Source organism: Nesoenas mayeri, assembly GCF_963082525.1.
Source record: "Nesoenas mayeri genome assembly, chromosome: 26".
Lineage (NCBI taxonomy): Eukaryota > Metazoa > Chordata > Aves > Columbiformes > Columbidae > Nesoenas > Nesoenas mayeri.
In genome coordinates, this window is record NC_137552.1 from 4,338,712 (window position 1) to 4,361,485 (window position 22,774).

At 66.9% G+C, this 22,774-nt stretch overlaps 2 protein-coding genes across 2 annotated transcripts; one reads left to right on the forward strand and one right to left on the reverse strand.

Annotated features, from left to right (window-relative positions):
• Positions 1–4,147: 4,147 nt before the first annotated feature.
• On the reverse strand, positions 4,148–5,221 carry NEUROD2 (neuronal differentiation 2; the record flags this gene model as incomplete). Its single annotated transcript, XM_080359787.1, has 1 exon — positions 4,148–5,221. One exon carries the CDS (start codon positions 5,219–5,221, stop codon positions 4,148–4,150), a length of 1,074 nt encoding a protein of 357 aa, XP_080215913.1.
• Positions 5,222–17,777: 12,556 nt separating this feature from the next.
• PPP1R1B (protein phosphatase 1 regulatory inhibitor subunit 1B) lies at positions 17,778–22,416 on the forward strand (the record flags this gene model as incomplete). The annotated part of the gene is made up of 8 exons (XM_080359626.1): positions 17,778–17,858; positions 19,222–19,282; positions 19,787–19,809; positions 20,257–20,332; positions 20,504–20,632; positions 21,547–21,615; positions 22,096–22,245; positions 22,328–22,416. 8 exons carry the CDS (start codon positions 17,778–17,780, stop codon positions 22,414–22,416), a joined length of 678 nt encoding a protein of 225 aa, XP_080215752.1.
• Between the last annotated feature and the right edge of the window lie 358 nt (positions 22,417–22,774).

The following is a 22,774-nucleotide window of genomic DNA, read 5'->3' on the forward strand; positions in this document are numbered from 1 at the left end:
CCAGCAGGCGTTGGCAGGTTTGGAGCTTCACAGCGATTCCAGGCACAGATGTCCTTGTTTTAACTCCTCTGCGATGGAGCCTGGCAGCCCGGGCGGGGGAGGGGGCGGCTCGGCAGCCCCCGGTGCGGCGGGAACCGCTGCCAACCCGACCCGCCCCGGCCGCGGCTCCGGGGACAACAGACACTCCCCCCCCTCGCCCCGGGCGCCGTCCCGACCCCCCCATGACAGAAAACCGGGGGCAGCCCCCCCTTCTCAGCCCCCATCCCGAATCCCCGGGCACCCCCCGACCCCTGGAGCGGGTCCGCCCGGGCCGGCGGTGGCACCGGGGCCGCTTCCAGAGCGCGGCGAGCGCCCAGCGCCGGGAGCCTCCGGTTTTTATGGTATCTGCAATTTTGGCAGAAATCTGTCTTTAATTTAGCTGTCCATATAAAAATCCGCACTGTATAATAATGAACAGATGCCATGAAATTTAAACTGAAGCAATGACTCCTCCTCCCCCCCCCTCGGCTGGCACTCGCCGGTGGCAGCGGCGACCCGGAGCTGGCGCTCGCCCCGCGCCCCCGCCGCGCTCCGCCGGGCCGGGAGAGGGGCCGGGCCGGGCCGGCCGGGGGCACCGGGAGCGGCGGGGCTGGGGGTGGAGGCGAAGAACCCGCCCCCCCATCTCATTCTGCCTTGAAATAGGGGGTTGAGCCCCAGCGAGCTGCGGCCGCTGGGTCCCCCCGGTGCTGGCCCCGCTCCGGTCCCCCCGGCCGAGCAGTGAGGGGTCCCCGGTAACACCCCCCCGCCCCAAGGTGATTTTGACCCCACGATCACGCAAAACCCTCGCAGATCCCGACAGGGAGCGGCGGTAGCTCCCGACCTCCCGCCTTCCTCCTCGGGAGGTGCCGGCCGCCGCCGCTCAGCACCGGGGCTGCGGTGCGGGCCCACCGAGCACCGGGACCGGGCACCGGGGCCGGACACCGAAGCTTGCCACCGGTGCCTTCTACCGAGGTCTTGCACCCCAGCTATGCACAGGGCCATGCTCCGGAGCTTTGCACCGGAGCCGTACACCGTGGCCGTGCACCGGAGCTCTGCACGGTACCGTGCACCGGAGCTTTGCAACGAAGCCGTGCACCGGGACCATACACGAAAATCTTCCACCGGAGCTTTGCACCGGGACCGTGCACCGAGTACGGGGCCGCATTGCGGAGCCAGTCGGTGCCGGAGCAGCCGGGCGGGTTTCCGCATCCCCTCGCTTCGGCGGGGCCGGGCGGGTTCCTGGGAAACAAAAATCCCGGGAATTGAGCTTAAATCGCGGTCCCGACATCGGGAGCGACACCCTCCGCCACAGCCGGCCCCGGGCCCTTCCCGGGAGCAGATGTCGGCAGCCCCCCCGTAGCCCCCCGGCCGCCTGCATCCCCCTCCCCTCCGCCGAGGCATCCGCCTTTCGCGGCCGCGTCTCCGGGCAGCGGCCCCGGTGCCGCCGGTTGCGGGCGTAGGTCGAAGGGCCGCGTATCGCCCCCGCTGGGCCCACCTGGGGTTTTTACCCGGAGGAACGAGGCCCTTCCCGGGAGGATGTTCGAGCCAGAGCCGTCGGAAGAGGCTCCGCTGCTCTACGGCGAGCGGCGAGCGCCGGGGCCCGGCCAAGGGGGCTTCGGGGCTCGCCGGTCCCATCTCCCCGCTGTTCCCTTCCCCCGGCCGTCAGGGCCTCTCGGGAGTCGTTCCCCGTTTCCAGCCCCGACGGCCCCGGCCCCGGGCCCGGCCGGGCTGGGCGCGCGTCCCGGGCCGACTCCAAACCTGCCCAGATTTTCCTCAAAAGCCGCGGGGCTGTGGGGCGCGGGTACTCGCGATCTCACCGGAGAGGAACCCGGGGGATCCGTCCCTGCCGTCCCGGTGCTTCCCGAGGGGATCTGGCCCCCGCGACCGCCGTGGACGTGGGGAGCGGCACCGCGTTACCGGGAGTCCTGTCCCGGACCCTGCCCGGAGCCGTCGGGTGACGACGAGCCCCGGTGGAGGGGACGGTAAATAGACAGACGCCCGTTTTGCTGGGGAGGTGACGGGGCCCGGGCGCCGTTTCAGCACCGCCGTGGCGGACAGCTCCGCACCGGGCACCCGGACCGGGCACCGCGCCGGGAGCCGACCGGGTACCGGGGCCGGCACCGAAAATCCGGCCTTGGCCACCGGCACCGCGGCCCGGTGCCAGCTCCGGGCACCAGCGTCCCGGGGGACCGGAGCGGTGTCACCGCCGCACTTCACCCGTAGCGGCGGGGCCGGGACCGAGCCGGGCGGCCGCTCCGGATCCCGGTGCCTTTATTGGCGAGGTGGGGGGACACCGCCTCCCCGGTCCCGGGGGGGACACCCGTGGGGCAGAGCCGCGTTATATCAGCGCCGCCGCACCGCGGGCCGCGCACTCGGACGGCGGGAGCAGCGGAGGCACCGGCACCGCTGAGAGGCACCGCGGCTGGGGGTCGGGCCGGTGCCCCCCTGGTACCCCCGGGGCGGAAGGAAAGCGGCGAAGTCGGCGGAGTCAACATTGAATATTTATTAATCGCCGTCGAAGGACGCTCGGTAATTACAGGTTCGCCGCGAATCGCACCGGCGGCGGCTCGTCACGGCCGACGGAGTCCTGGCGGGGCCGCCCCGGCGGGGACCGGGCTGCGAGCGTCCGGGGGCGCCCCGGGGGGGGGCGGGACGATGCATGCAGTATCGCCGGACCCCCCGGCCCCGCGCTCCGCCAAACAGTGTCCGCGGCGGGGAGCGTGACAGCGGGGAGCGGCTCCCGGCGTGGGGGGGCTCTTGCATATCGTTGGCCATAAATATTTATTAATCGAAATGAAACGGAACAGAAACACGAAAGCACTTCTGGTGTCGGACAGGCGGGTCCCCTTTGCTACAACGGTTTGTGATTTTTTTTTTTCATTTTTTTCCTTTTTTTTCTATTTTTTTTTTGTTTTTCCCGGTTATTTTTTTCTTTTTTTTTTGCAAAACTTTTTTTTGTTTGTTTTATTTTTTTTTTTTCGTTTTGAAAACAACTCTCAGAAATTCTGCTCCTCCTCCCTGGTCTCTAAAAATGCTGGTTTCTCGAAGGTGGTGCGGGCGGGTTCCGAAAACAACAAAAAAAAAAAAAAGAAAGAAAGAAGAAGAAAAAGGAATTAAAGAAAAGCGCATTATCTCGGCTTCACGGCGCCTCCCGACCGACGGAATGCGGCAAACCGGGACGAAGACACACGGGCCGGGCCCGGGCCCACCAGCCCCCCCGGAGCCCCGCTTGCATAGCTGGGGAGAACCGGGGCGGCTCCGCGGGACTGGGGGTTATTCTTAATCATTTTTTTTTTCCTCATTTTTGGGTTATTTTTTCCTTTTTTTTTTTTTTTTTCTTTTTCCGTTTCAAGTTTTTTTTAAAACAGGTAAAAAACGTCCTGACACACGCGCTGCGAGAGGAGCTCCCAGGGCCGGGAGCGGGGCCAGGGCCCCCCCAAAGCAAAGTGCATCTCTGAGCGTCCGCCGGGCCGGGCCTGCTTGCATAGATAGAAATGTGGGTTCCTCCCTTCGCCTCTTTATTGCTTCGGAAAGTTTCGCTCCGCGCCGCAGCGCAGGTTCCTCTCGCTCCCACGGGCCGGGGCAGCGGGTGTCCAATGCCGGGGGGGGGTGTGGGGAGTGTGGGAGTCACGGCGGTGGAGGGGAGAAACAGCCCAAAATGGGGGGCAATGGAAGGGAAAAAAATTACATATAAATAAAATTAAATTAAAACGAATTAAAAAGGAAACGCCGCGGCTCGACCCAGCGGGCCGGGCTTCGGGGGCGGCTCTGCCAGGCGCTGCCGCCGCTGGGCGCCCCCCACTTCGGGGGAAATAATAATCATCAATAAAAAATAAATTAATATAGAAATACTACTAATAATATCAACAATAATAATTTAACTAAATAAATACTCAGTAATAATAATAATAACTTAAGGAAAAGGGGAAATCCTCCCAAAAAAGCACTTTGTCCCCACGGGGCGCGGGGACCCGCCGCCGGGGCCGGGTCCCCATATTGCACCAAAGCCCACGGCGGAGCCCCGGGGGCCGGTCCGCGGGTGTTCGCGTGTCCCCCACGCCTCGGGGACGGGGCGGCCGGGCGGGGAGGGGCGCGCTCGGTGGGGTTGTGGGGCGGGGTGGGGGGGGGTTCAGTTGTGGAAGAAGGCGTTGAGCTCCTCGTACATGGGGCCCCGTTCGTGCGGGAGGTGCATGTCGTAGGGGAAGATGTTCTCGGAGTGGACCCCCCCGCGCATCCCCGCCGAACCGAAGACCAGGTTGTGGCCGGCGGGCCGGGAACCGGGCAGCGCCGAGTAGTGCATAGAGTAGTGATAGCTTTTGTCGTGGTCGGGGGAAGAAGAGTCCTGCTTGAGGGAGAAGTTGCCGTTGATGCAGAGGGGGGGGCTGAGCCCACCGTCGTACTCCGAGCTGTTGTAATCGGGGGACGCGTTCCCGTAGAGGCTCTCGTAGGCGGAGGCGCAGTAGCTGTGTGTCCTCAGCCCGTGGGCACCGGGGCCGGCGGCGGGCGGGCACTGCGCCGCGGCCAGCCGCGAGCAGGGGTAAGGGTAGGGGTGCACGGCGAAGGAGGCGTTGGGGCCGTGGAAACGGCCGCCTTCCTGACCCTGCTCCGTGAGGAAATTGCGAGAATTGAGCTGCAGGCAGCCGGCCACCAGGTTGGTGGTGGGTTGCGACAGCCCCTTGCACAGAGTCTGCACGTAGGAAACCAGGTCGGGCCGCTTGCCCGAGCGCAGGATCTCGGAGAGAGCCCAGATGTAGTTCTTGGCCAAGCGGAGGGTCTCGATTTTCGAGAGCTTTTGGGTTTTAGAGTAGCAGGGAACCACCTTCCGCAGGTTGTCCAGGGCCGCGTTCAGGTCGTGCATGCGGTTGCGCTCCCGGGCGTTCGCCTTCTGCCGCCGCAGCTTGGAGCGCTCCAGCCGCGCCTTGGTCATCTTGCGCTTCTTGGGGCCGCGTTTCTTGGGCCGTTCGCCCTCCGCCTCCTCCAAGCCTTCCTCCTCCTCCTCCTCCTCCTCCTCGTCCCCGCCTAACTCCCCTTCCTCCTTGCTCTCCCCCAGCGAACCCTCGGGCGGCTCCTCGGGGAGGGCGCAGCCCTTCCCCGCCCGCTCCTCCTTCTCGCTGCGGGCATCCTCCTCGCACTCCTCGGCCCAACCGGCGAATTTCGGTACTTCGGGGACCAGGCTGGGCTCGCTGAAAAGTCGCGTCAACATGGTGGCTGCAGCGGGGGGCAAAGAGCCAGGCGTTACCGGCGGCCCCGCCGCCCCCCCTGCTCCCCCCCTCCGCGCTCCCCGGGAGCGGCTCCGCGGCGCCGGGGCCGGCGAAAACGAATTGGGCGCGGGGCCGCCCGCTGCCGCCGCCCGCCCCGGCCGCCCGACCCCGGGGGCACCGGGGCTCCCTCGGGGCGCGGCGACGATCCCCCCCCGCAGCTCCCGGCCGCCCCCCCCGAGCTCCCCGCGGCCGCCGCCCGCGCCCCGCGCCCCCGCTCCTGCACCCGCCGCTCCGGCTCCCCCCTCCCCCCCGTCCCCGGCCCGGCCGGTCACCCCCTCCCGGTGCCCCACGGGCCGTGTCCGGTGCCTCCGGCCCCTCTTTGACGATTCCAACTTTTCCCCGCCGCAGGCGCGGAGCGGCTCCGGTCGCGGCTCCGCCACCGCCGTCCCGGGGCCGGAGCACCGAGGTGCGGCCGTCGCACCCCCCCGTACCCCCTCTGGCCCGGTCATCCCTGCCCGGAGCCCCCCACCCCGGGGCTTAGCCCGGCCACCGGAGCGCGGCCCATAAAATGCGGCGGCATCAAACGGTGGTGCGGCGGGGGGTGGCGGGGGGCGGCGGGGGTGGCCGCGACCGGGGCCCCCCCCGGGGGACCGCGCGGGTCGCCGCCGGCGGCGCTGCCAGGGTCGTCCCCGGGGCCGGGCAGCGCGCTGGGGCTGGGGCGGGGGGCACCGCCCGGGGCGGGGGCCGAGGGCGCCGCGGGGGAGCGGGGAGGCGGCTCCGCCAGGTCGGGACCCCCGGGGGCGGCAGCGAGGCGGCTCCGCGCCGATTTCGTTGATGCCGCTCGGCCGCCGCTGCCCGCTCCGTCCCGCCGGGACCGCGCCGCCCCGGGCGCGCCCAGCAGCGGGGGGGGGCCGGGGGGAACGAAGCCCCAACAAGCCCCTTGGGGCTTCTCCGGGGGGGATGGGGAAAAACCCATCTGTGGGGCCGATGGGGAGCGGGAGAACCGAGGGCCGGGGGAGAACGAAAGACGGGGGAAAAAAGGGCGAGACGTGGCGGAGAAACAAAATCAACATGGAAGTTGCCTTTTCTCCATTCAAGTTTCCTCCACTGCCCTCCCAGCCCTCCACTTCTTACATAACTCACCTTCGGGCGGACCGGAGGAATTTTTATTTCATTGTTCCCAGCATCTTCTGGGACCGGGACGCGGCTCCTTGAGGTGCTCCAGCCTCCTGCAGTCCTCTATCCAAAAGGAGGCGAGAGTGGCATCTCTACCCAGCAAAGGGGGTACCAGCTCTGCTGCCAGTGCCATATGGTTGGCACGTCATGCGCGAGAGCTATCACATGAGAGCTAATGATTGACATGCGCTTGCATTCAGGGAGATTTGTCTCTCTGGGGAAGGAGGACTCGCCATCTGTCACTCTGTACTCAAAAAAAAAAAAAACAACACAACAAAAAACAACAAAAAAAAAACCCTCTTCCAAATCTACAGCTCTGCCTACACGCCGCAAAATGGGACCCGGGCGAGATGCAGGCGATGGCGGGGCCGGGCTGAACAATGGAGCCAGCGGCAGGGCGGCGAGGGAGACCGGCCATCCCGGCCAGGCCGAGCGTGCCAGGGGCAGCCGGCGGGCGGCAGGGCAAGGGAGGAGACGCCGTGGGGACTCTTGCTGGGAGCTGGCATCTGCGGCTCGCCGCAAAATACCACAGCGGCTCGCCCAGGTCCGTCCCCACCCTCAGCCACCAGGCGAAGAGCGATGGCCGCGGTGCCAAGGGCCTGGCGCGGGCTGGGGGCTGTGGGCAGGGCCCAGGGGAGGTGGTGGTGGTGGCGGTGGTGGTGGTGGCAGTGATGCCCAATTCGGCCACATGGGTGTGTGCAGGGGGCTGCAGGTGTGGGCACAGGCAGGGCTGGTGGCTGCAGGGCCGTGGGTCCCCATTCGGGTGGCATGTGGGTCATCCAACTGCCCAACACCCCATGGCCCCTGCCATGCCAGCACCCCCCTGGCTGCACAGCTGTGCCAGCCTGTCTTTGCAACCCGGCGGCACAGCCCGGCACACACGGACACAGCCAGCCTTCGGTACACACCTACACGCACACACAAATACACATGCTCAGGCTTGTACACGCATGCACACGCACATACACACCCTCCCCAATGCACACAGGGTCCAAGCTCCCGCGGATGCGGGTCCTGCGGTGCCGATGGTGGAGGCCCAGCCGTGCCGTAGTGCAGACGATGGGGCCTTTGTCTGCCAGGCACCTCCTCGTCCGCCGCGGCCCCACGCCTGGCACCGTAGTGCCCCGTCACCCCCAGCCTGCAGCTCCGTCCCCACTATAGCACACACGCAGCCAGAAATCACTGCTGCCATTTCCCTTGTTCCTGCAGACGGGGTGTGCAGCAGCAGGGCTGGGGAGCCTGGAACAGGCGTGTTCTGTCCCTGGGAGCCAGATCCCATCACCTTGGGCCAATGTGGCTGAGCCACAGGCCCTCGCTCTGTGCTGGGTTGTCCCTGTGTCACGGATCCCCTCTGTCCCTGCGAGTCCGGGGTGGCCGGGACCTGCCTGGCTTGAGGGGCATGGGCAGGGGAAGGGGCAGCGGGCACAGGGTGCCATACACCAGCACGTGCTGGCAACGGCGGCACGGCCGTGGCTGGTCACGGCAGGGACACAGTGGCGGTGGCGGTCAGGGCTGTGCCCACACGCAGACAAAGGGCTGGCCGTGCCCGGCCACCGGGGCTGTGCCAGCGATGGTGGCGGTGCCCACTCCCCTGGTGCAGGTGTCGGGGACGGCACGTGACAGAGGGGCTGCCACCGGCTGCGAGTGTCCCCCCTGCACGTTGCCGAACCCTCTGATTGTCACTCACGGCTGTGATCGAGCAGATGGCACCTGGGCTGGAGCTGGCCCACGGGAGGCAGTGCCCACCGCAGCCGTGCCGGTGCCGTGCCGGGGCACTGATCCCCGGCAGCCTCGCAGCCTGTCGCAGCCCTTCCCCGCGACACCGCTCAGCTCCCTCTGTTGTTGCCATCTTTATTTTGCAGGTGGGTGCCGGGCGGGCATCACCGTGCCCTGGGAGCCATCCTCACCTGGTACCCGCTGCGCACCGACGCTGCCCATTGCCACCAGTGCTGGGTAAGTCCTCACTCCGCTGCCCTCAGCTCATGGGACTGGGGACCCCAGGTAGGTGACACAGCCCCTCTCCAGCCTGGCCGCACCTCAGTGCTGGGACAGCGAAGCTGGTGATGTCCCGGTTCCCAACATGGGACTCACAGCCCATGGGGACCCACGATGGCACCAGGGCTGCCCGAGGCTGCGGAGGTGCTACCGTGTGAACGGCTGGGCTGGCCTCTACGGGGACAAGGACAGGGACGGGGGGGAAGCCACAGGCCCCTGGCCCGGTGCATCCGTTACCGCCTAATTAGCAGCCGGTGAGCGGTAAGGGTGGGCGCCGGCGTGAGGCTCATCAACATGCAGAGCGCTTGGAGGGAGAAGAAAGTGGAGACATGAAACGGGGAGAGGAGATGAAAGGGGAGCAGGGAGATGAAAACCCAAACCGCTGCACTGTGCCGGGGCTGGGGGGGGCGAGGGCCCCCGGCTGGCCTGTGCCGGGACACGGCCCGTGCTGTGCGCAGGAGGGGGGGTCCCAGTGCCACCCCTGTGTTGTCCCCTCCACTGCAGCCGGTGATGGCACAGGGCAGAGCAGGGCAGGGGCAGCCCCATCCCCTTCCCTGGGGGAGCAGCAGGAAGAGGTGAGGTGGGGGTGACACCAGAACCTGGGGGAGCAGGGGCAGGGGTGGGTGCTGGTGCTCTAGGGGGGCTGAGCTTGGTGACACGGGGCTGTGGTCCCTGTCCTGCTTGCTGGTCCTTGTGTGCAGTGACCAGCCTTCCTGGCACGGTCACCTCCGGTCCCCAGCCATCCCAAGCCGGGTCCCCCGGGGGGTCACAGCGGGGTGTTTGGCTGCTGAAGGAAGCTCTTTTCTCCTCCTAAATTCCTCCTCATTGTCCCTTCCCCTCCTTCCGGCAGGAAGGCGATGGACGGGGATGGGGACCCTGCCCAGAGGTGGGTACCAGGGGATGCATGGCATCCAGAGGGACTTGGTGGGGGGACAGAAGTGGGTTGGCACCGGCAGACCCAGGGGTGGGCGCCGGGTGCCGGGCAGTGCCAGGGCACGGCTGGGAGCCAGCTGGGCCCAGGATGGCTCCCGGGGGCCCTGTATGCGGTGAGTTTGCCGGGGCTCAGCCGGCTGCCGCATCCCCAGCGTGGGGCCGGTGTGCGGCACCGCAGCCGGCTGCTGTGGCGAGGCCACGTTGCGTCCCCACAGCATGGGCCTGGGGACACCTGAGCTGTCCCCCTCGCCAGCACGGTCCCCGTCCCCCTTCAGTGGCACCGAGCTGTCCAGGGCCCGGGCGGAGGAGCCGGCTCCGGCGTCTCCCCGTGCGCTGTGGCGGGGGGAGGCAGGGGCCGCGCTGCCAGATGGAGCCGGCTCCGCGCTGCAATATTTCTGGGAGAGATGGATGCGGTAATGCGCGGCGGAGCCACCGCCGGGGAATGGCAGCCGAGGGGAGGAGAGCAGAGGGAGCGGGAGCCGAGCTCGTCCCTGTCCCCATCCCTGCTGCCTTTGGGGACAAAGTGGCCTCAGGCTGCTCCCCGGAGCAGCTCCCTCGTGGGACGCATCACTGGGTGAGCAGGGACCCATCGGCGGGCTGGGGGTCTCTGGGAAATGGGGGTGTGAGTGCCCTGCCTGTCTCCATGTCCCTAAAGGTCCCGGAGGTGGCGACCATGGGCTCATAGGTGGGTTGGGGAGGAGGAAGCTGATGGTGGAGGGAAACTGAGGCACAAAGGGAGGAAATGGGCGGTCCTGACTTAGATGGGATTGGGGAGGCTTGTAGCAAACCCCCGCTTCTTTTGCTAGAGGAGGATGGGGAGATGCTGTGCGGGCCCTGGGGCTGTGATGCTGGTGCCATGCAAAGTCCCCGTCACCGTCACCGCGGGGCTGCTGCTTCACCCACCCTGGCTGGTGTCCCCTGGGGCAGCCGGACCCATGGCCTGTCCCCCCCTGGCCTGTCCCCACCCCAACCACCGACTGCTGCTCGTGGGCCAGGGGCTCGTCAGCCTGTTTTAGGACACATGGTGTTAATTAGGCAAACAACACCCTGGGAGTTGTCCAGTGCGAAAATGCTGGACCTGCTGCTGCTTGTGTGGTTGGGGGGTCCTGGGGCAGGGGGACAGGTGGCCCTAGGGGACTTGTCCCCCCAAATTGATCCTTCATCGCCTAGCAGTCACTGGGTTTGTCCCTGCTGGGGTCAAATGCTCTTTGGGGACACTGGGGGCCTGGGACAGGGGGACTCCAGCCTTGGACCGGTGACCAGACAGAGCTGCCATTGTGCCACCAGTGGCTGCCGGTGGGGTGATAAAGCCACCCTGGGTGAGGTCACAATGGGCTATGACATCACCACCACCGGACTGTGACGTCACAAAGCCCCAGGAGCAGACAGATGTGCCCTGGCTGGTGGGGAGGGCACAGGGGGGCCAGCGACATCACCATCATGGGGATGGTGTGGCTGAGCGCCGCTGGCACTGGCCCCCCCGTGGCAGATGGCGGCTGCTTGGGCCCGTTTCAGAGAGCGAGTGGGGCACGATGGTGGGGGACACGGCGTGTGGGGGTGATGGGGGCTGCCCACAGCCCTGTCCCTCTCCATTGCCCCCTGCCCCGCTCGCCTGCATCCCTCTGCACTGGTGTCCCCAAACCAAGGGGGAGGTGGCAGGTAGCCCATCAAAAAATGTACTGAGGGATGTCTGGCCTTGGTGGGGAGGGTGGGCACAGGGGCACGGGTTTGGGGGGACCGGGGTGACACTGGCAAAGGTCTGGATTTAGGGCTGGGGGTGCCAGACCCCGGCCCTGGGGGGGGTCCCCGGCCCCCAGCCCCTGGGGGCTGATCCAGCCTGGTGCTGCCATCACTGTCCCAGGGGGACCACCCCGGGGTGCTCTGGGACCTCCCATCCCTTGGGGACACTGGGGACCTGTATCCTGCGTGACTTTGGGGACCCCCAGCCTGGGGAGCAGCACCCAAATCCCAACATCCGGGTTGGGTGGGGGCCCGTCAGGGAGTGGATTTGGGTGTTGGGGGGGGAGTCTCCATGGTGACAGGGCGCCGATGACGACAGTCGCCATGGCGAGGCTGCGTGGCCCGGCCCGTTGCCATGGCGACGCGCCTGGCACGATGAGTCGCCATGGAGATGGCCGAGGGATGGAGCGGTCCCCATGGCGGGGGCCCAGGGCCAGGCCAAGGGATTGCGGGGGGTCCCCAGGACCGACACCCCCAAACACCCCACCCGTGGGGCCTCGTGCCCTCCCGGCGTGGGGCCGGTGTCACCGCGTGCCGCCGCGTGCCGCCGCCGCCCAGGTTCATTTGCACGAGGCTTTTCCACTCCAGTTCACGCCACCATCTGACAAGCCCAACTTCTCATTTTCAGAGTAATCACTCCACTGCACTAATTGCACATGCAAATATGCAAATTCGTATTAATTAATTACTATACTAATTAGTTCTGTGGTATTTGCGAGTAATAAATCATTCGGAGGGAGCGGGAAGCTGGAGACCTGGCCCATTTACACTTCGCATAAAATTTTAATAGGCGCTCCGGCTGATCCGGGACAGCCACGCTGAGCCGCGCTTAAAGGCACAGAGCTGGTGTGGCACGGCCTGGCCGCACCATCCGGCTCGGGGGGCAACGGCACCCCCGGCCATGGTGGGTGGGAGGGGGCGAGGGGATGGAGAATAGGGAGGGGAAAGGGAAAATGGAGAAAGAAAGGGACTGGGAGAAGGGATGTGGGTGGTTTGGGGTGCAGGGCTGGTCCCCGGGGGTCACAGGGTGGCTCTGTGGCTGCGGTAGCTTTGGTTGTCTCCTTGTGGGGAAACTGAGGCAGGAAGCGGGGTCCCCAAGGGGAAGGGGGTACATGATGCTCCCCACCGCAGCCCCTTGTGCTTGGGCGCTCTCCCTTCAGCCGGGGGGTGTCCAGCCCCTCCTGGCATGGGGACACCCCCAAGGATGTGGGTACCTGGGGGGTCACCCCACTTTGCAGGCGCTCCTGCTGCCACCAACCACCACAGCAACCCCGCGACCACGGCAGCACCGCGACCACGCCGGCACCGCGACCACGCCGGCACCGCGCAGCCGCTCCCCGCCGCCACCTTTGGGGATTTTGCAAGCCTTTAATTGTCGTAAGCACAGATTAATTAAGCAGCGATAAACACAAACGCATGCATTATTGATGAATAAGGGTGAGTTCAGGTTGGTGCAAATGTTGTAATTAAATATAAACCTCAAGCTGCCCATTGTTAACGGACAAATTACATTACTATTGCGACACGTGTCGGGGTGCGCGCGGCCGGGAGGGGGCTCGTGTCCCCGGGCGCCGTGACCCTGCTGTGCCCTCTGGCCCCACAGGGGGGGACAAGGGGGGCTTAGGGGCAGGAGTGGGGACCCCACACCTGCTCCCCTTGCCGTGGCCACCACAGTGCTGGGGCCGGGCCCTTCTCTGCCTACATCCAGCCCAGGTCTGATGCACCGAGGATGCTCCACATTGGGTCTGGCACAGGACAAGGGATGTGACGCTGTCCCCTGGCCCGTGGGGACAGCAGCTCCCCAGGGAGAGTCCCTGCTTGGTGCCCAGCTCTGCTGGGGTGGGATGGACACAAGTGAGGTCTGTGCACACACGTGCACACGCACAAGAGTGTGCAAAGTGCGTGTGCGTGTATGCACACACACAAATGCACACACTCCTGTGCACACACATGCATTTCCCTGGCACACACATGAACATACATGCACATCCTCGGTGCACACATGCACATAAACATGCATGCAGTCCTCTGCACACACATACATGCACACATGGATGCACACACGTATACATGCTTGGCATATACATGCATGCTTACACACACACTCCTGTGCACACACACGTGTGCACATTCCTGGCACAGACACGCGTGTGCATGCACTCCTGTGCACACACATGCACTTCCCTGACACATGTACATACGTGCACATCCTCGGTGCACACACAAATAGACATGCACGCACATGCATGCACATACCTTGCACATACATGCATGTGCACACGTATCTTCCTGTGCGTGCACACACACACGTACTCTTGTGCACACACGTGTACATACATGCACATCCTTGGTGCACACAGACACACATACACAAACATGCACACACTCCTGCGCACACACATGCACATATATGCACACACATGTCCCCATGTCCCCATTCCACCCCACACAAACGACCCCCCCACCTGGGCACCATCCCCAGCCAGGCCACGCTCGCCCTCGTGTCCCTCCCTTATAGATTTGCAGGTGACAGTCCCTTTGCCGGGACCCCCCCGCTCCGGGTGCCGTGATCGTGTCACCCTCCCCGTGGACACCAGCCCCTCCCCAGCAAACCCCGACCCTCTGGGCGACCCCTGGGGACCCCCCTACTGGGAGCAGTGACAATGACACTGGGGTGGCCATGGGGACGACGGGCAAGCCCGGCTGTGTGCACGTCCCCGGCTCCCCGCGCGCCCTCGCCTGGGCGGAGGGTGGGGGTTGGCAGCTGGTAGCTATTTATTAACCAGTCATGGTTAAATTGGTTTATAAATTAACAGATGTTTTAACTTTATTCTTTCTTCTGGGAATGGCGGCAGCAAACTGGGCTGTGCTGGCGGCCGGTGCACCAGCCAGGGCCCCCCCCCGGGAGGGGGACATCAATGGGGATGGGGTTTGGGGAGCGGGCTGGCAGCCCCCCATTCACTGCGGGACATCGGGATGGGCTTTTGTGTCCCCTGCTGTCACATCTCCTTGGGGAAGGTGGCGGCTGGGGGCTCGGGCTATGGAGAGCCCGTGCTACAGGTGGGTAAACTGAGGCACGGCTGCTTCTCAGGTCCCCCTCGGGGTGTTTCTCCTCTCTGGGTTTCACCACCACATCCCCCAAAACCTCCGAGCTTGCAGCCCCCCCATAGGTTTTAACCGTTCAGACCCCAGCACTGGGCTCCACATGCACAGACCCCCCCATGCCAGCGCATCCCCCACCAGCTGGGGTCCCCACCCCGGGGGTGTTGTCGCAGGACCCCCGAGTGTCCCCAGCCCCAGTGGCAGCCCCCAGCCCCGCCAGGAGCACCCCGGGGTGCGGGTGTGGGGTTTGGCGTGGGCTGGCGGCTGCCACCAGGACGGCTCCAGCCGTGGCTCCACCGCGGCCACCCCGTGCCAAAGCCTTTGAGCCCGTGCCCAGGCCTGCGCTCGCCACATAGCCGTGCCAGCACCGGGCAGTGCCACGGCAGCCGTGCCGGCGGTGGCATCTGCCGGCAGCGTGCCGCAGCGCCCGTGGGGACAGCTGGGCTGGCAATGGCACCAGGGGCAATGACATGAGGACACAGCCCCCTGCCCACCCTGCTCGGGACACCGGTGACCCTGTCCCACTGGGGATGTGGGGACATGTCCCTTCCTCACATTGAGGTCAGAGCCCCCCTGTCTTTCCCAGGACACACGGTTGCAGGCCCCCCACCCCGTCACGCTGGGGTTGGACCCCCACACTGTGCCACCCCCTGTCATGGTGGTGACCTGGGGTTGCAGCCCCCCAGTCCTGCCAGCGCTGCTTAGTGCCTCCGTTTCCCCATTGCACACAGGGGGGTGCTAGACCCCTCCAGGTGCTTCCCGGCCATTCCGGGCAGTGCCACTGGCAGCGGGACCGTGAGGTGCCACCGTGGGGGTGGCCAGGTCCCGGCCCCCCATGCAGCCCCATTTGGGGAGGGGGCTGCCCCCACCTTCCCCCTGCAGCTCTCCAGGCTTGTCGCTGGGGGGGGTCCCAGCAGGGAAGGGGTTAAGGCCCCCGCTCCCTCCCCCGCCCGCCGCCCCCTCCTGCTCCCACGGCTGCTCCCACGCGTGTTCCCGCTCCCGGCGCCTCCTCTGCGCCCGGGGGAGCACCGGCCCCCGCTGCAGCTCCGGGGGGGCCCCGAGCCCGGGGGCGGCACCCGCGGTGGGTCCTGGGGTGCTGGGGGGGTCTCGAGGTGCACAGTCTTGGGGGGGATCCCAGAAGCGGGGGGGGACCTCAAAAGGGGACCCGTGGGCAACCGCTCCCGCAGGGTCGGGCAGGGGACCCAGGCGTCCGGAGGGGGACACCGGGGTGAGGGACACGGGGGGGCCCTGGCACCCACTGATTCCTCCCCGCGCCCGAGCCCCGCCCACCAATTGGTCCCGCCCACTCCCTCGCCCAGGCCCCGCCCACCCGGCGCTCACCTTTAGGACCCGGCGATCGGCGGCCCCGTGTCCTCGTGTCCCCACGATGCCCTGTCCCCATGGTACCCTGTCCCCGGTGCCCTGGTGTCCCCACCATGCTCCAGCCTTGCAGTGCTCTGTCCCCACGATACTCCATCCCCAGTTTACCCCAGTGCCACGATGCTCCGTCCCCAGCCTACCCTGTCACCACAGTGCTCCACCCTCACAGCGCCCTGTCCCCACGATGCCCTGTCCTCGCAGTGCCCCATCCCCACTACCCCCTACCCCAGCAATTCCCCATCCCCGCAATGTCCCGTCCCCATCCCCTCGTGCTGCCCCATCCACCCCATAGCGCCCTGTCCCTCTGACACAGCGTCCCCTCCATGCCCGGCCCAGTGTCCCCAACGTTGCTGTGCCATCTCCCGAAGGCTCTGGCTCCCTGCCGGTGCCCGCTGGCCGGGGGCGAGGTGGCAAGCGCCGCTTCCCCGAACCCGCTGCTATTTTTATTTCCTCTGCAGGAGGATTCAGTGCTGCGCGGAGCTGCAGCCCCCGCCACACGGCACAGGGATGGGTGCAGTATGGCACGGCACGGCACAGCATGGCGCGAGCGCCCGTGGCTCTGCCGTGGAGCAGCCTGGGTGCCCACAGGGGCTGCCCTGGTGAGGAGCGGGACTGTGCGTGGCACACGTCCCCAGAGCCGCATGGCACGGAGGGGGCTTGGGCACCCTGTCCCCTCCCCAGCATGGTGCTGGGTGCGGAAACCCCTGCGCTGAGCTGCGGGTGCTGCCCGTGAGCTGCGTGGGTGCGAGTGTGGGCGGCGCGTGCCGGTCCCGGGGGGCTGCGGGTGCTGGCGCTGCCGCAGCGCGGGGAGGGGACCCGGCCACCCCCTCGCACGACGCCTTCGCGGGCGGCAGGAACGGCAACGGCAGCGGGAAGGAGCCCGGGAACCTGTTGCCATAACGACTCTGGTCCCACACCGGGATGGGGACGGGGATGATGCTCAGAGCCTGGCATGGTGACCCCCGGCATGGGGTGACCAAGGGACGCTTTGTCCTGTACACTCCAGCTCGGCCTCACCGTCCCCTCCATGGTGACACGGAGCCCTTCCCTGGGCTGTCCCCAGCTGGGACAGGAGCACGCGGTGGTGCTGTGCTGCAGGGCCGTGCAGAGCCGGGCTTTGCTGTGCTTCGCCTTGCAGAGCTGAACTTTGCAATGCTTTACTGCGCTGAGCCAGGCTTTGCTGTGCTTCGCCTTGCAGAGCCGAGCTTTGCCGCGCCGAGCCGGGCTTTGCCGTGCTTTGCGGCGCGGGGCCGGGCGGGAGGCTGGGCCGTGGCACCGTGCCACCCGGGTAAATATTTTGCTGGAGCGGTGGCTGCTGGCCCGCGGCCACCCGCAGCCGTTGGAGCACCGGCAGATCCGGGGGCCGGAGCCAGGTCCCAGCTCCCCCTTCCTCCTTCCTCCTCAGCAGCAGCTTCCTCAGCGTCAATGTCACCGACGTGGTCCTGTCCCCTGGCCAGGACACCCCATGAAGGGACAGGTGCCACCGCTCTGGCTACCGGTGACCCCGCTGTCCCCATGCACAGGACCCCCTGGCTGTCCCCAGCGCTGTGGCTGGTGGTGGTGCAGGACCCCCAGCACGCAGGCAATGGGACATTTGAGGCGTCCCGTGTCCCCATGGGTGTCCCCTGGTCACATTGCCCCATGGATTGCACCCCAAGGGAGCAGCGTACCTGTCCCATGGAGTGGCAGCGAGGTGTCCGTGGGGCATGGAGCAGCTGGGAGGGGGTTCCCTGATGCCCCTCCAAGGGCAAGAGTGGCCCATCCCTTGTCCCCTGTCTCTGTCCCCTGCCCGCCTGCGGCTCTGTGGGGAAACTGAGGCACAAGGATGGGGACTCACGTGGTGACACCCACCCCTGTCCCGTCCCATCTGGCCATAGTGACAAGGTGCCACCCCCTCCCCGGGCAGGGAAGGGGTTAAGGGCCCCCCTCCCGCGAGTTGGCTGAACCCCCTCAGGGGCTCCCCAAGGGCTCATTACCGAGGCCTCAGCCCCCCTGCCCGGGGGAGATGAATAATTCAGCGCCTGGTAGGAGACGTGTCCTCCCTCCCTTCTCCTTCCTCCTCCTCCTCCTCCTCCTCACCGGCTCTGCCTTCCCCACCTCCCGCCGCTCTCAGTCCTCGCCGTACCCAGCCCCGGGTGCCACCGAACTCTCTGCTCGGCACCGGTGGCAGAGAACCCTCCGTTCCCCCCTGTCCCCGACCCCGGCCAGCGGTGGTGACACAAGGTCAAGGCCATGGACCCCAAGGACCGCAAGAAGATCCAGTTCTCGGTGCCGGCGCCCCCCAGCCAGCTGGACCCCCGTGCCGTTGAGATGGTGAGGGGGGACATTGGGGTCACATCGGGGGGGTCCCTCGTCCCCCCCGAGGTCACCGGCAGCGCTGGCCAGCGCTGCCGGTGACCTCGGGGGGACGAGGGACCCCCCCGATGTGACCAGGACAGGAGGGGTGGGATGGGACCCGGAGAGCAGGACAAGGGGGATTGGTGGGGACAGTGGGGACATGGGATGGGACAGGAGGGACAGAGGGGACAGGACTGGATGGGGACAGGACAGGAGAGCTCCAAGGTGCCTATGTGAGCCACTGTCCCGCGCAGAGGGAGAGTTTTGCAGGGGGACAGGGATGGGGACGGGGATGGGACAGGAGGGAAGGGAAAGGATAGGATGGAGGGGACAGCAATGGGACAGGAGGGAAGGGAAGGGATGGGACAGAGGGGACAGCAATGGGACAGGAGGGAAGGGAAGGGATGGGACAGAGGGGACAGCAATGGGACAGGAGGGAAGGGAAAGGATGGGACGGAGGGGACAGCAATGGGACAGGAGGGAAGGGAAAGGATGGGATGGAGGGGACAGCAATGGGACAGGAGGGAAGGGATGGGACAGAGGGGACAGCAATGGGACAGGAGGGAAGGGAAAGGATGGGACGGAGGGGACAGCAATGGGACAGGAGGGAAGGGAAGGGATGGGACGGAGGGGACAGCAATGGGACAGGAGGGAAGGGATGGGACGGAGGGGACAGCAATGGGACAGGAGGGAAGGGAAAGGATGGAACGGAGGGGACAGCAATGGGACAGGAGGGAAGGGAAGGGATGGGACGGAGGGGACAGCAATGGGACAGGAGGGAAGGGATGGGACGGAGGGGACAGCAATGGGACAGGAGGGAAGAGAAGGGATGGGATGGAAGGGACAGGATGGGGACAGGGATGGAGGGGACAGGGATGGGACAGGAGGGAAGAGATGGGACGGAGGGGACAGGACATGCTGGGGGACAGTGCAGCCACCCCCAGCTGGTTGTGCCCAGCCTGAGGGAACATCCCCAACCCCAGGGGACGTCCCCAGCCCCAGGGGACATCCCCAGCACACACCGGACCCAGAGCCCCCATGGAGGGTCTGGGTGGGAGCTGGGGCTCTTATGGGACCGGGAGTAACCAGGGACACCATGGGGACACTGGGACGGGGCCATGGCCCCTCTGTGGCTTCAGCAGGGACCCCCCACCCCGGGGACCCTGTGTGGGTCACAACTGGGTGTCCCTGTCCCCTTCTCCCCGCTGTGCGCGGCCCCACACACTCCCTGCCCGCACCCATGGCATGCGTGTGGGGTCTCGGTCCTGGGGCGCAGGGCAGGGGTACAGGAGACCCCCAGGTGTCCCCAGCTGGGTGGTGACACCCTGCCGTGCCCCAGATCCGCCGGCGGAGGCCCACGCCAGCCATGCTCTTCCAGCTCTCCGAACACTCATCCCCAGGTGAGCGGGACAGGGACCCCAAGGATGGGGACAAGGGGCAGGGATGGACGCGGTGGCAGGGGACATCTGGTCCAGTGACGGGAGGTGGTGGATGGGATGGGACATGGTGTCACTGATAGGATTGGGTGGCAGGGATGGGACACCATGGTAGAGATGGGATGTGGTGGCAGGGAGGGGACACTGTGGCAGGGAGGGGACAGGGTGCCACATAAAGGATGGGGTGGCAGGGATGGGACATGGTGGCAGGGAGGGGACAGGGTGCCACATAAGGGATGGGGTGGCAGGGATGGGACGTGGTGGCAGGGAGGGGACAGGGTGCCATGTAAAGGATGGGGTGGCAGGGACGGAACACGGTGTGGGGACAGGAGACAGTGGCAGGTCCCTGGGGGACAGGGCAAGTCCCTGGCGTGGGGGTCTGGGGGTGGGCAGGGACCTGCTGGTCCCCGTTGGGTGACAGTGTCCCCCGTGCCCCTCACCCATCTCTCCCCGGCGCTGCCGAACCAGAGGACGAGAACCTGCCCTACCAGGTGAGTGGGCGCCGGGACTCCCGGGTGTCCCCACTCCCCCCAGGGTGTCCCCACTTCCCCACTCCCCCCAGGTGTCCCTGCTTCTCCGTCCAGCGGTTCCCCGGGTTCTGGGGGGGTTACGGGGGCCCAGCCCAGTGCCCTTCGCCCCGTCCCGTCCTGTCCCTGTTGCTTATCAGCTGCCGGCACGGGCACACAGCGCCGGCGGAGCCATGGGCTTGGCCGCGGTGCAAACCGCCTCGTGACCGTCACAGGGACACCAGGGTCCCCAAAACTGGGGTCCTCATCCTCAGGGAGGGCTCAGCTTTGACCCCCACCTCATCCTGGGGCTGCCACCATGAGACCCCATCACAGCTCCCCATGGAGTACCAGGCTCTCTGGGGGCCGTGGTGACCCCAGCGCGGTGTGGGGACACCGGGACACTGTCCCCAACGCCGGTCCCTCCCGCAGCGTGCCTCCGGCGAGGGCTGCCTGCTCAAACCAAAGAGGACCAACCCGTGTGCCTACACGCCACCCTCGCTCAAAGGTACCGGCTGAGTGGGGAAACTGAGGCACAGGGGCCGTGCGGGGCGGGCTGGGGGCACCTGGGTACACTGTCCCTCCTGTGCCTCCCAGTGCCATGTGGCTCTGTGAGGAAACCCCAGTGCTCCCAGTGCTCCCAGTGCCCGGAGCAGGGTTGACGCTGGTGCCCCCCCAGCGGTGCAGCGCATCGTGCAGTCCCACCTGGAGAGCGGCCTGGCCGGGGGTGACAGCTCCGACGGGGAGGCCGATGACGGGGACCACGAGCTGTCCCGTGCCTGCGACCCCGACAGCGTCCTCGAGTCTGGTGAGGGGGACAGGGGACGGGGGACGGGGGTGCTGGAGCCTGGGGGGGCACGGGGACATGGGGACAGGCTGCTACAGGCTGCACATGGGGATGGGGGGCTAGGGATGCTGGGGTGCAGAGATGTGGAGAGGGGACTACTGGAGCCCAGGGGACATGGGGACAGGAGTGCTGGAGCCTGGGGGATATGGGGGCAGGATTGATGGAGCCTGGGGTCATAGGGACAGGAGTGCTGGAGCCCGGGGGACATGGGGACAGAATTGATGGAGCCTGGGGTCAGAGGGACAGGAGTACTGGAGCCTGGGGGATATGGGGACAGGGCTACCACAACCCAGGGGACATGGGGATGGGGGGACAGGGATGTCGGAGTGCAGGGGGTGCAGGAATGCAGGGAGGGAACTGTTGGAGCCCAGGGGACATGGGGACAGAGCTACCATAACCCAGGGGACATGGTGACAGGGATGCCGGAGTGCAGAGGGTGCAGGAATGGAGGGAGGGGACTACTGGAGCCCAGGGGACATGCGGACAGCATTGCTGGAGTCCGGGGGACACTGGGAGAAGGGGACGGGGCTGCTGCAGCCTGGGGGATGTGGGACAGGATTGCCAGAGCCTGGGGGACATGGGGATGGGGCTGCTGGAGCCCAGGGGTGCAAAGGCAGATGCCACCACCCCCTGTAGCCCTTGGGGACATGGTGGGTGCGTGGGGGGACACAGCCTGGCTGCTGCCAGTGCTGCCTGGCCCCGCTCAGCCCATGGGGGCCACCACGTCCCCATGCTGGGCAGCGTCTCCGTCCCCCGCCGGGGCTGCGGTGACGCCAGCCGGACCCCCGGCCGCGGGGCTGACGTGCCGGCCGCCGGTGCCGCGGTGCCGCGCGTGTCGTCCCCTGTCCCCCGCTCATCACCCACCGCCCGAGCAGCCCCGGGGAGCCAGGTCAGAGCCGAGCGGAGCTACTTCCCCGCTGGCCCCAAGGCGCACAAACGGAAAGGTAACGGCATGGGGACAGCGCGGGGACAATGTGGGGACAGGGCTGCCCACCTGCCTGCTGTTGGGGTGCTGGGGCTCAGGGAACCTGTCCCCCCCACCCTGGCTGGGTTGGGGTGCAGGCAGTGGGGTCCTTGGGGCTGTCACACTGTATCTGGGGGTCCCCTGGGAGCTGGGGATCGGTCCAGAGTTGGGGGTCCCTTGGAGCTGTTGCTCCAGAGCTGGGGGTTCCCCTGGGAGCTGGGGGACTCCAAGGGCTGTCACCCCAGAACTGGGGGTCCTCTCAGAGCTGGGGGCCACCAGGGGCCATCAACCCAGAGCTGGGAGTCCCCCAGGAGCTGGGGGTCACCCCAGAGTTCGGGGTCCCCAGGGGCCATCATCCTGGAGCTGGGGTCCCCCTGGGAGCTGGAAGTCCCCAAGGGTTGTCACCCCAGAGCTGGGGGACCCCGGGGGCCACCAGGGCCACTGGTCTGGTTGCCCGCAGGCGGGCAGAAGGTCTCCTTTGCGGGCGGCATGGAGGAGCGCGGGGACGCCCTGAAGTCGCTGACAGTGTCCGAGATCCCCGAGGACCCCGAGGGACCGGAGGGTGACGAGGAGGAGCCGGGACGGGAGCAGGAGGACGACGGCACCGGGGGTACGTGGGGGGTCACCCCTGCACCCCCCACCCCCGCCGGGTCCTGCGCCTGACCGCGCCGTGTCCATCTGTCCGTCCCCAGAGCGGCGACACGTCGGCTTCGCGGAGGTGCCCTCGCGCCCCATCGGCACCGAGCGCCACTCGCCCACCTTCCCGCTGGGCACCAGTTAGCCAACAGTGGCCACCACCGGCCACCAGCGGCCACCACCGGCGGCCCCTGTCCGCAGCAGCTTCGCCTGTGCCTCCCCGCCGCTGCCTGCCCTGCCTGCGCTTCGTGTGCCACCACAGTGACCATGGCCATGGCGTGCCATGATCGTCACCTTGACCGTGACCTTGACCATGACCGTGACCTTGACCTTGACCGTGGCCATGCAGACCAGACCCCAGCCTGGCCATGGCCCCCCCGCTTCGGTGTCGGGGGTCCCGTCCCCGGGGCCCCCCCGGAAGGGGCCGCCGCCCCGGTTGCCGGGGCAGGAGCCGGGGATGGGACCCCCCGGGGGGTTGGGGGGTCTGGGCTCCCCCAAAGCTC